Source organism: Amaranthus tricolor, chromosome 7 (assembly GCF_026212465.1).
Source record: "Amaranthus tricolor cultivar Red isolate AtriRed21 chromosome 7, ASM2621246v1, whole genome shotgun sequence".
Taxonomy (NCBI): domain Eukaryota; kingdom Viridiplantae; phylum Streptophyta; class Magnoliopsida; order Caryophyllales; family Amaranthaceae; genus Amaranthus; species Amaranthus tricolor.
The window spans coordinates 28380877-28393179 of NC_080053.1; the positions used below are offsets into that span (position 1 = coordinate 28380877).

Below are 12303 nucleotides of genomic sequence, written 5' to 3' on the forward strand. Positions count from 1 at the left end.
CTTTAGCACCAACAAAATTACAAATTTAAAAAAATAAATATAATAATTTTTATAAAAAAAAACGTACTAATCATGGAGTCATTGTCGTAGAAAACATTATTAGAAGCACTTCATGTACGTGAACTAATCAATCATCTTTGTTTTATCTTTTTGCATAATTTCTATTGATCGGATGTTCTCTTATTTTACCCTACGTTTTATCAACATTTACAAAACCTCATAAAATCACAATCTAATTGCTCATTGGACCAAATCAAATCTATCAACAATTCATAAAATAAATTTAAATTTTATATTTTTCAAAATACTTTCAACATGAGTTACGGTTTTATTTTTTATAGTTTTTATTCAGTACCATACAATCTGATCGGTAAGATCAATTTTCATAATTAGATTTTTACAAATTATAACCTTCAACTAAATAGATTGAACTCCATTACAGCCAAATCGTCGGATATCCTTTGACCGGCTCCTTAGTCCCCTACTCCCTTTAGTTTTTTTGGGAACTATATTGAGAATAATTCGCTGAAATTAATGACTTGGCAGCAACAACGTATCATTGGTAAGTTGAAGGGTGTAATGCGCAAAAACCAAAACATTAATGTTACTGTTTACAAATAATTTATTTTTTATTTAAAAGAATTATAAATTAGTTTAAACAGCTGAAAGTATCAAAAAAATATAGTCGTACTCGTAATTAATGCACAAGACAATATATATTATATAAAATTATAGTTGATGCACAGGAATGAAAGAATCAACAGAAACCAGCTGAGCTTCATTTTATATGTCCAAAAAGCTACAAACTGGTTCCTCAAAACTTTTCCCTGTGTATATTCTTTTTTTACAAAAATTAAAAATAAAATAAAATAAAATAAATTCTAATTTGTCCTTAAAATAAGAAATCTCCGGGGACATATCTGCAAATATCCCTCTGGTAGATTACTTAAAAATAATTAAGTAATACCTCCATTATGAAATTATGGCACTTAATTGTGACATATTAGCGTAGGAAGTATCATCAAACCGTCACAATTTTGCTACGCTTGTTTCTGTAAATCTTCGGCGCTAACAAAAGTGCCATGAAAACCGTAAGGAACTCTGGACGGAAGCTTAACAGTCGCCACCAATTCTAAATCCATGGCGTTGACTATTTGAAGCTCTGATTCTTCGTTTTTCTCATCATGAACAAATGCAAGTATGTAACCATCATCTTCTGTTTCGCCATTTTTAGGGAGAAATAATGGTTCTCCGCCATATTTATGTTCTCCATACAAGAATTTCTTAGCTTCTCCATTGATTAAATCTACTTTAGCGAATCCAGAAACCTTCGGCCATGGTTCGGCAATGGCGAGATAAGCAAATTGTGTTTTTCTTCCAAGTTTGTTCTTATTCACCATTCCTGCTTCTAAATTCATTTTCTCCGAATTCGGAAGGATTTCTCTCCGGGTTGAAACTCCGGTTTTACGGTTTAATCGGATTTCGGACAACACACTGGAGAGATTCTCGTCACATTCGTTGAAAATGGAGTCGGCCGGAGTCATACAAGATCCGATTACGACGATCTCATCAGAGTCGGAGTCTTCCCAAGCATTCCATAAATGAAAGCAAAAACAATCTGGAACATCAATCCATTGAATTTCATCGGACGATTTTGAATATTTAGGGAGAATTCCGAATCGAGAAACCTTCTCTTTATCGAAAACAACAGGGGAACCGCCATGGATCATTTCTTGAAGCTTAAACACAACTTGTGAATCAGGAATTATAACGAAATTCTCCGAAATTGCGAAATCATGCATCATAGTTGGTGATTTAAGATCAATTTCAACATCAGCAGATTTCGTACCATTTTCGTTGAAATAAAAGTATTTCAAATAGGGTTTCTTAACAACATCGTAGCTTAAAGCGAACATTTCATGACTAACCGGATCGATTTTCGGATGCGCAATCATTGTTGATTTCAATTCGCCATTAAATCCATATCTACCAACAGTTTTCAGATCACCAGAAGGAGTAATTCGAATTTGATAAGGTAAATCATCTTCCGACATAGCTAATAATCTGTTATTGAAATAAACTACTCCAGCGTTTGCTACTCCTATACCATTGTTTTGATCTAGAAGACCGAACAGAGCACGGGAGTAGAACAAAAGAAGACGGGCAATACCCGAATGCCCATGTAATTCACCGATTGCTTTAGGGAAAATGGGTCGACCCAAATCCCGCTCTTGTTTAAACCGGTGGGTTTCAGTGAACCGGCAAGAGTAATTCACAGACCCATCGGAGTTAAACTGAACGGCGTGAATCATTCCGTCACCGTCAAAGAAATGATGACCGGCTACAGGTTCGTAAAGCGGGTTAGCTCCGTTTCTAACGTAGACTCCGCGGATACATTCTGGGATAGACCCGATAACGGGAAGGTTCTTTTTAACGGGTTGTTCAGGTACTGGGGCGAAATTACCGGATATTTGGACCCGCGGGTCGGAAGTTTTTGGAAGTGGGTGTTGGTTTTCAAAGGAATTTATGGCATTTTCCACCATGTCTAAAGCAATTGAAGCAGCTTTTTGAATTGGGTTCCATTGATGAGGTAGAGGATTTGATGATTTTTTTAGGGGATTTAGAGTAGAAGGATTTGTAGGGAAATTTTTAGGAGGTGGGGATTTGGGTTGGATATTTGATTTTTTAGGAGAATCAAGTAAAGGTAATTGAAGAACAGAGTTAATAGAATGGGTAGTTTTTTTAGGCCAATTAAGGGTAGAATTAGAACCCAAATGGAGCTTTGATTTAGAGGTAATTTGGGGTTTAATTACCCAATTAGTATTACTAATTGATGCCATTTTTGTTAGATTTTCCAATGTTTCTTTCTTGTTTTGTTTCTAGTCTAAGTATTTTTTATGGAAATAGAAAGAAAGGAAAGGTGTTTGAGAATGGAGATGAATGTGTATTGTTTGGATGATAGAAGTGGGGAGAGAGAAAGTGGGGAAATATATAGGAAAGGATGGGGAAGAAAGTGGGACCCGTAGATGGCACGTAAGCAAGGAACACGTGTAAGAAAAATAAGAGAAAAAGAAGGAGGGATAAAAGGGAGGGAAGAGGAAGAAGCAGTGGGGATTAAGTATGCTTGGATTTGGACACGAATCCATTCTAATTTTTTTGATTATTACTTGATTTTCACATTGGAGGCATTGCATATGTACATATCGGCTCGAGTTTAAAATGCTGGTATCCTTATGAGCTATGGCTCTCGGATTAAATTTAAACACCTCTGCAATTATTTTTACATGTATATTGATCAAATTATAATCTATACAGATTCGAGTTTAAATTCGTTAGTTAATAAGTGGAGAGGTTGACTGGTAAGAGTAAGATTTAAAAAACAAATTTAATTGTCATATGATACGGTCTTATTAAGAGACGCATTTTATAGATAAGTTAAATATTTTATATAATAGATATTATGAGAATATGAACTTCTTATTTAAAGTAATCTCACCAAAGACGATTTTTTATAAGAATAGCTATTTATGTTTTTAAGTGTTTGCTATTGTTAGAAAGAGGGAGAGACTAATAATAATATTATTAATAGATGCTCCAAGTGTATTGTTTCCATTATTATAAACACTGTAGTGTGAGTGTAAGTGTGTAACGCCCTGTTTTTGAATTGTGTTTCATGTGATTCTTGGTTGTATATTTTTCAGACTTCTCTCCGTTACTTCCTGTCTCCAATATACCCTTTACTTGTGTGTCCTACCTTTATGTAACCGTAACGGGATACTTTTATGTCTTAGAGAATTAGGCTTAATTTTTTCATAAATTTGTGTATCACAAACTCATATCAAACGTGTTTATATATAGGTTAAATAGTTTAAGTAGTAAGAATTAATGGTTTATTGACTTTTTATTTTGAGGTTGTCTCATTGAGAGATGACCCTTAGAAGAGTTTATCATTTCATCCTTACTGAATTTGTCCTATTTTTATTTTTGATTATAATTCACACTCTTTTTCAATTCTCATTCACATATTTAAATTACATTTTCATCTCATTCACATATTTAAATTACATTTTCATCTCATTCAAATATTTCTTACTTCTCTCATAAATTCTAAAATATACATTTTTATCAGTTTTTTTTATTCTACCTCATTTGTACTTGAGGCTATTTCTTTGAGACCCATAAAATCATATTTTATGAAGGTACAGTATGTTCCAACTTTCTATGCAAGAAGTTAACTAATAAAAAAGTCATTTAAATTTTTGTATGAAATGATCTCATAGTAAGACGTGCCTCATACTTGATTAATTAGTTTATTAATAGAAACTTTTAGCATGATAGTTCAAACTTTTTGTATAAACTCGTTTTATGGTAAGACGGTCTTATACAATAGGGGTTAAAAAAGTCAATAATCAAAGCTACCAAAAACAAATTAAAAAATCATTTACTAATTCAAAAAAAAAAAAAGAATTAACCAATATACACCCACAAAATAACATGTTGAGCAGTTATGGCTTCTTCTGTTTCAAATATAAAGTACAACTTTCCTTATTTCATTTCTACAGAAGTTCAGTTACATTTGAAACAAATTTTTGAAAAACGATTAAATGACATTTTACTAGCCCATCTTGCATGAAAATATCTCACTATAGATATGACTTATATAATTGTCTATTTTTCTAATTTTTCACTTAAATTAAAATAATATATAAATAGTTACCTCAAAATTATAAATAATATTTTAAGACAAAAAAATAATTACATTAAAATAATAAGTAATTGTTTTAAAACAATAAATATATATTATATTATGGTAAGTTAATATAAATAGTTTTATCATAATATGGTTTTAGATGAGAATTTGTGTTTCATCAAAAGGTGAGAGTAAATGACGAATGAAAGTGTATGTTTTAGTTTGAAGTATTGGAGTTTTAAGTATCACGTGAAGGAGTAGAAGTTTACAAATAACAGAAATGAATCATTTGGTCAAATACACTAAATGACATCTTGGACCCATTAATGCCTTCATGATACTCTCTCCCAAACATATACTTTGTTCTAAATTACTAATAATTAAAAAATATTACACTATTTATTTATTATATTTAATTTTTAATTTATAAGTTTAAACATAATTAAGTGAAATTTTATTTGATTCGTCTAAATGCAAAGATTATTGAAATCTAATTTTTAAAATTTTTTATTATACATAATTTAAGATATTAAAAATTAGATTAATACACATGACTATGTGAAAAACAAACATTACAAATATTTTATAACAAATAAAATATTTTAAAATATGAATCAAGAGAAAATAAAAAAGTGCGTGAATTTATTAGTTAAAAAATACAAATAGAACAAATTTAATTGGATAAATTAAAAAGGAAAAATGAGTTAAATTCTTAGGTACCGGGGGTAATGTCGTAAAAACATTAATAGGCCAAGTCAATAATTAACTAAGGATCAACAAATTGTCTTGTATGAGACCGTCTCATCATGAGACGGAATCATATAATAGCCTATTTCTCAATTGATTACTTTAAGATCATAAGTAATAGTTTTAAGGTTATAAGTAGTTACTCTAAGACTATAAAATATAAATTGGGCCAGTCAAATAGAGATGGTTTCAACGTGAGACAGTCTCATTTAAGAATTAGTAAAGGATCAAATATTAATTAGTGATAATACTTAATACACTAGCAAAAAAATCATCATTGAATAATTAATTTACTCTAGTAAATAATTATTTAAAAACAACTTGCATTTATAAAGGTTTAAATGGAAATTTTGTAGTTTTTTTTTTTGCATAGGAAAATTCTATAATTTTAGACTGAGTAAAACAAAAAAAACAAATAATACTTAGGTTAATCTTGATACAAATTCAACATAAAAGTAATATTCTAAGGTTAAAAAGTTTTCATCATGGCCGAATTTCACAAACCTAATTAGGCTTTCAAACATCCTTAATGATCTTCAAAGATAAGGTTAACTTATTTTAAATTCATTCTTTTTTATCATGCTTATCCATAATTTATATTCATTCAAAAAGAAAGATATCTTTCTCTTGATGTTATCCTCACACGTTAGTTCTGGACGTATACAAAATGTTCAATTGTATAAGACTCTTTAATTTAAAGGGCTTCAAATATTAATTATATTAGTTTACACTATTTTTACTTTGTTTATTTACTTATTTTTAGACCCAAACTTATGAAAAATATATAATAAACAGGACCTTTAATAGCATTTTACTAAAACCCTATGATTGAAAATTATATTCAAATCAAGTAGCTAGTTAGACTAATTAATCTAAAATAATAGAATAAGGTAAATAGTATATGTCATCTTTACGTCTCATCGTTAATAGTATGTTATCAAATTAATACTATTTCAACCTTGATGGTTAATTGAGAATTGTGATTCTAATATAACTATTTAATTAATTATGGTCTTAATATTTTTTAGTTTCTTCTCCTAACTAATCAAAACATAATAATTTAAGATAAAATTAAAAAATTACCGTAAAAAATACAAGTTTTTTACTATTTAAAACAATAACGATGATACCATGTCATTAGACTGATGCACTTCATTCCTTTCTTCTCCATTTAACTTTTTTGATCGACCGTTAAAAAGAGGTTTTCCATTCCTTTCCTTTTCTTCTCATGTTTATTTAGGAGGGAAGAGAAAAGAAAGAAGATGGAAGTTTTTCCAGAAAATCTTTTTAATATTAGAGAGATTGAAATCTTATAAAAAATTTTTTTATCAAATCCATTTAATTAAATTTGTATCTTTTAAATTCTTTTTCTTTTATTTTGTTATCCAAATAAAAAGTCGTTCAACTATCTAAGTATTATTTTTTTTCCTTCATTTCTTTCCATCCAACAGAGTCTTAGTATATTTTGTATATTTTCCTTTGTAAGTCACTTGAATGTGCAAAAAAAGATTATTTTTCAATTTTTATATAATAATCAAAGATAACAAGGAAGCTAAGAATGTATGATACGAGGAATTGTAGTATAATCCAACACTAATTGAGCAAAAAGATTATCATGCAGATTGTCATTCTATTTCAATTCTACATTCACATTATTTTCTATTATGATTTGTCTTATTCAAATATTTTCTTATTTAAAAATAAATTTTATAATTTTTTAAATTTTATTTACATATTTAAATCCTCCCGGTATCTATTATCAACTATTTAGATTCTTCTGAGTTAATATTTATAAATTTTCTCTCTAATATAATAGTATCAAATATAATATTCCTTGGTGCATATTTTAGGTTTGTAGATCGAACGGTGAAGAAGAAAATGTTGGAAAAGCCTAAAAATAGAAGAAATAAAGAGAAAAAGTTAGAGGGCGAAGCATGCATGGCTAAAAGTGCCCCGCGTTAAGACCTCAAAATTAAGTTCAAGTCAAGTCACTATCGGGGACACGTACAATACAAATATTGTTGTTTTTCTAGGCATTAAACCAATTATTCCCGTGGTAGGCCCTAGGTAAGGGCAAAAAGGACTTATATTTATAGTTACAAAAAAGTTAGATATATTTTAGACCTGATCAAACAACGGGCTGGGTCGGGTTCGGGTCAGGCCGAGTGCAAAAAAGCAGCCCATTGTTGCGGGCCAAAAACTTCTGCCCAAACCCGTACTATGCGGGCTTTTTGCGGCCTTATGTTTTATATTATTTATAGATAATTTAATACACAAATTACAAATAATTGAAATACACAAATACAATTGTTACATATTATACATAATTTAAAACACAAATTAAAAGTCATTAAAATAAACAAATACAAAATAATGCAATTTCAAAACTGCTAATAGCATTCCAAATAGCATTAACTAATAAATTAACTAATAAATTAATACATACATAGTAATTACATACTGAAATTTCAGACAAATAGCATTCCAAAACTGCCAGACAAATCAATACATACACAGTTACAGACATTAAGCATATATAATGCAATTTCCTACTAAAAATCACACAAATTAAGGGCAAAAACAAAATTGAAGAACTTGAAACTATGTAAGAAATATATATAAAAAAAAAAAAAAATCCCTCATTTCGGGCCGGGCCGGGTCAGGCCGCGGGCCAAAAGCAAATCCCAAACCCGTCCAAAAAAAATCGGGCCACTTATTGTCTGCCCAAACCCGCCCATCGGGCCATATTTTGGCACCCAAACCCTCAATTTTTCGGGCTGGGTCGGGTCGGGGCCGGGCCACTTATGATCACCTCTAATATATTTTACCTTTATATGCATTAAATTTGAGACTTTATATGTATTTAAGATATTGCATACTTATTTTATACATTATTGACAATCTACTTATGATGCATCAGTGTTTTAACATTTTTTTGATATTACAAATTTTGTATTTATTAATCTATATTTTTATAACAATTTTTTGATATTACAAATTTTATATTTACTAATCTATATTTTTATATAATTAGGGCCCATGATATATATCGTCCCTGACCCTTATTATTTCAAGGCCAACCCTGAATCTCAACGAGTTAGCATTAGTCGGATTTTTAGTTTATTTTGGAGTGTATAGTAGGCTGATGAAATAAGAAGGTTAACTGATAAATAATTTTAAAACTTTTTCTGAGAAAGAATTGCTAAAATTGAGACAAGGTACGATTTTCTATGTAGTTTTCAAATAGAGAAGGTGAATTGTGAAGAAGATATGTTACTCTTAATAGAGGATTTGAATGCGCGAATGAAATTAAAAAAAGTGCTAGAATTTATTTTTAAATAAGAAAATAAGATAAAATAAATAATATTGTCTAACATAAAAAGGGAAAATTGCAAAAATAAACCAACTTTTGCTTGATTCGCTGAAAATTAACCCAATTATTGTATATTTTTAAATAAACTGACATATTCGGTATAATTGCTGAAAATAAACTCAACAACTTTATTATTTATTCCTAATTATTGACATATAGAAAACTTTGAAGATCATTATAAAAAATAAGTTGATTTTTTTTTAGCCCGTCTTGTATAAGACCGTCACACGGTGTGACGACCTCAAAATAAGAAGTCAATAAGTTAAAAGTTTCTATTATTGAGCTATTTAATCCAAGTATGAGACATATTTCTCACCGTCTCATACAAGAATACTTTATTTAAATATGAATGATAGATTGGAATATCAATGATAATTTACCCAAATAAAAATACAAATTCTTAAACGAAACGGTCTCATAGTGAGATCATTTCTACTAGGCTAATATAATGTACATTTTTAATACTAAATTGGTCACTAATATTCTTACGATGATCAATTACAATATATGAGCTCTTCTCATAATAAAACAATCTCATATAAGAAGAGATAATAAAAAAAAAATATGCAAACTAAGATGGGGAAGAGAGTAAGTGATGAAGGTGACTAAAATACCCCACACGCTATAATCTTGTGTTGTAGACTTGTAGTTTTGCTATCTTATTAACACGTACCATTTTTACTTTTTTTTCACGTTGTTGTTTTTTTTTTTTTTTTTAAAAAAAAATTTCCTTTCTTTTGTGTTGATTTGTTGAAAATCCCACTATCCATCCCATTTCTTCCTGTTTTTATGGAAAACCAAACATCAAGTACTTTCCCTATACCAATTCAACCCTTATACTTAGAGTTTGCTTTTTTTTTTTTTTTTTTTTATTTATTTTTATTTTTATTATTATAACCTTTCATTGGTGGGGTCACCTAGTCAATGGCACAATACAACTTCTTCATGTATTTGCCTTTGCCCAATGAGTTTCATTCCAAATAACTTTGGCACATGTCATTAATCATTACCTCTATGTTTAGTACCTATCACTTAAACAAGGACCAATCATAAACCCTCGAAAATTTATGGAGTATATATAAAACAAACAAATCATAAACTTGATCTTAAACCCTTAAAAATTATAAAGTATCATATAAAACTAAAATGTTTAAACTAATTAAATCGGTGAAAACTAAAAATCATGATATATATTATATTATAAGGAGGAGTATTGCATTTCTTAATGACATTTTTGTAAATATATAATCACAATCTTGCTTTTCCTTAAATCTGTTACGTACTTTTTTTCACATTTTCAATAACATAGGAGTAATTGTTTTCATTAAATCCTATCCCTATGATTACAATAGAAACATTTACTCTTCTGTATTTTTGAATTTGCTACTAAAAGTGACATATTGTGAAAAAAAATGTCACTCTTAGTTGTAGCAAATTCAAATTGATAGAGAGATATTATTTCGTGGTTAAGAATTAAAGCTAAGAGTGAAACATTTAGCCTTCCTAACTCAATTTTTTGTTTGGGGTGATAATATTAGTTTCCTCTAATTTACCACCCAAGAACTGATTTATTTTGAATTTAGTAAAGATAAGGTCAAATATATGCAATAATCTTATGCATAAAATAACAAAGAAATTGAATCTAATTGACCTTTGCAAACACCAGCATCAACTTATTCACATAAATAAATACAAATAATCTAATAAATCACTTTAAAATATTCTATTACATAATTTTAAAAAAATCGGTACAAATTTTGGACTTCATAGAAAATACATATTTGTTCTTATAAATTATTTTTTTAATTAAATCATACTCTAAAAGTAGATTAGAAAGTTTCTTAAGCACTCCTTGTTAAGCATACCGAATTAAAATTCAGGAGAATAGAATTTTTGTGCAATTCATGTAATCTAAATATGGCATTGTGTAAGAAGGAAAAAACAAGTTAATCGTCTTTTGCTGAAAATAGTTCAATTCAAAATTTTTCACTTATTATATTTAGATTGAGTTTAGCCTAACTGATTTTTGACATTTCATACAAATAGGAGGCTCACCAGAGAGAGACCATCTTTTCTAAAGACGGCTCTTAAGAGTTCAATTTACTTTCCTTCTTTAGTAAATATCTTAATATAATAAAAAAACTGCTGTTTTAAAAAAAGCAACTACTGTTTTAAAAAAAATTGTAAAAAACTGCTTTCTTTTTTGAAAGATGAAAAGTTTTCTGATTAACTACTTGTTCCCAAGCAAAATTAGATTTTTTTATTTTTTTTTAAAAATTAAGGTTCATTAATGGTGGAAAACAGTGATGGTGAAGATGATAATTATGACTAAGTTTTATGATTTAGGGTTATAACATAATATATTTGGGGTTATAAGTCAATATATTTGAAACTAAAACTTAATATATTTGAGGTTTTATAACATAATATATTTGCTTGTATCATTATAATATCAATTTTGTAGTATTATATCACAAATATATACTGCTATAAACCCAAATTTATTACGTTACAACCGCAATTATATATTTTGTTATAACCCAAACTATATTATGTTATAACTCCAAATATATTACGGTTATAACCCCAAATATATTATGTTATATAATTACAAATATATTATATTATAACTCTCAATATATTATGTTATAACAAACATAACCACAATTGCTTTTATTAATTTCTCCCAAACAGTAGACATTGTTGTCTTTTTCAACATCACTATTTACACCATTGATAAAGCTTAATTTAAAAAAATAATCAGAAAATTGTAAATCCAATTAATATATAACACAATCAACCCAAAAAAATGAAAATGAAAGCTTAAAAACGAAAATGATGAACTATAAATACATAAATTTGATAGTTTTGCAAATGTTAAACAAGATAAATAGACAATAAACAACAATGGAGTTTGAGAGAGGAAGATGAGCAGTTTTGTCAGGAAAGAAAAAAAAAAAGGAAAACTGAAAATGAAAGTTAAAAAGCATTGTTTAGAAAGTTTAGTTTTTTTTTTTTAATTTTTTTAATTTAAAAATTGAGCTCGCTCAAACTTAAGATGTCTTTTGTAAAGACGGACACAAATAAAAATTTGTGTACAAATATATAATTTTTGAATTAAGTGTTATGGCTTATAAACAATTACGTTTAACACTTCTACTCATAATTGGATGGGATTTGTGATATTTCATATTTGTTACTTGTGACAAATTGACGTAAACTTTATCGGTTGTTCAAAAAACATTAACATTATTAAAAATTAATTTAATTATGTAAAATATCTATTAAAAGATTTAACTATATAACTAATATCTATTGTAAAACTTGCTCATAATTAGGGGTAAATTCGAGATAATAGTATAGGTGGACTTAATATTCAATCCTGCATGTGTAACGAATCAATTCGTCAACCGTTGTTAGGTATAATAAATTTCAATTTAACATTAATATGGATTTTAATTTGATGACTTAGATTATGATATAGACAAGTCTG

The 12303-nt window shown here is 28.4% G+C and overlaps 1 protein-coding gene across 1 annotated transcript; it reads right to left on the bottom strand.

Annotated features, from left to right (window-relative positions):
* Positions 1-681: 681 nt before the first annotated feature.
* Positions 682-2966, bottom strand: LOC130818210 (9-cis-epoxycarotenoid dioxygenase NCED1, chloroplastic-like). Its single transcript, XM_057684287.1, has one exon. It carries the CDS (start codon positions 2838-2840, stop codon positions 1041-1043), a length of 1800 nt encoding a protein of 599 aa, XP_057540270.1. The 5' UTR covers positions 2841-2966; the 3' UTR covers positions 682-1040.
* Between the last annotated feature and the right edge of the window lie 9337 nt (positions 2967-12303).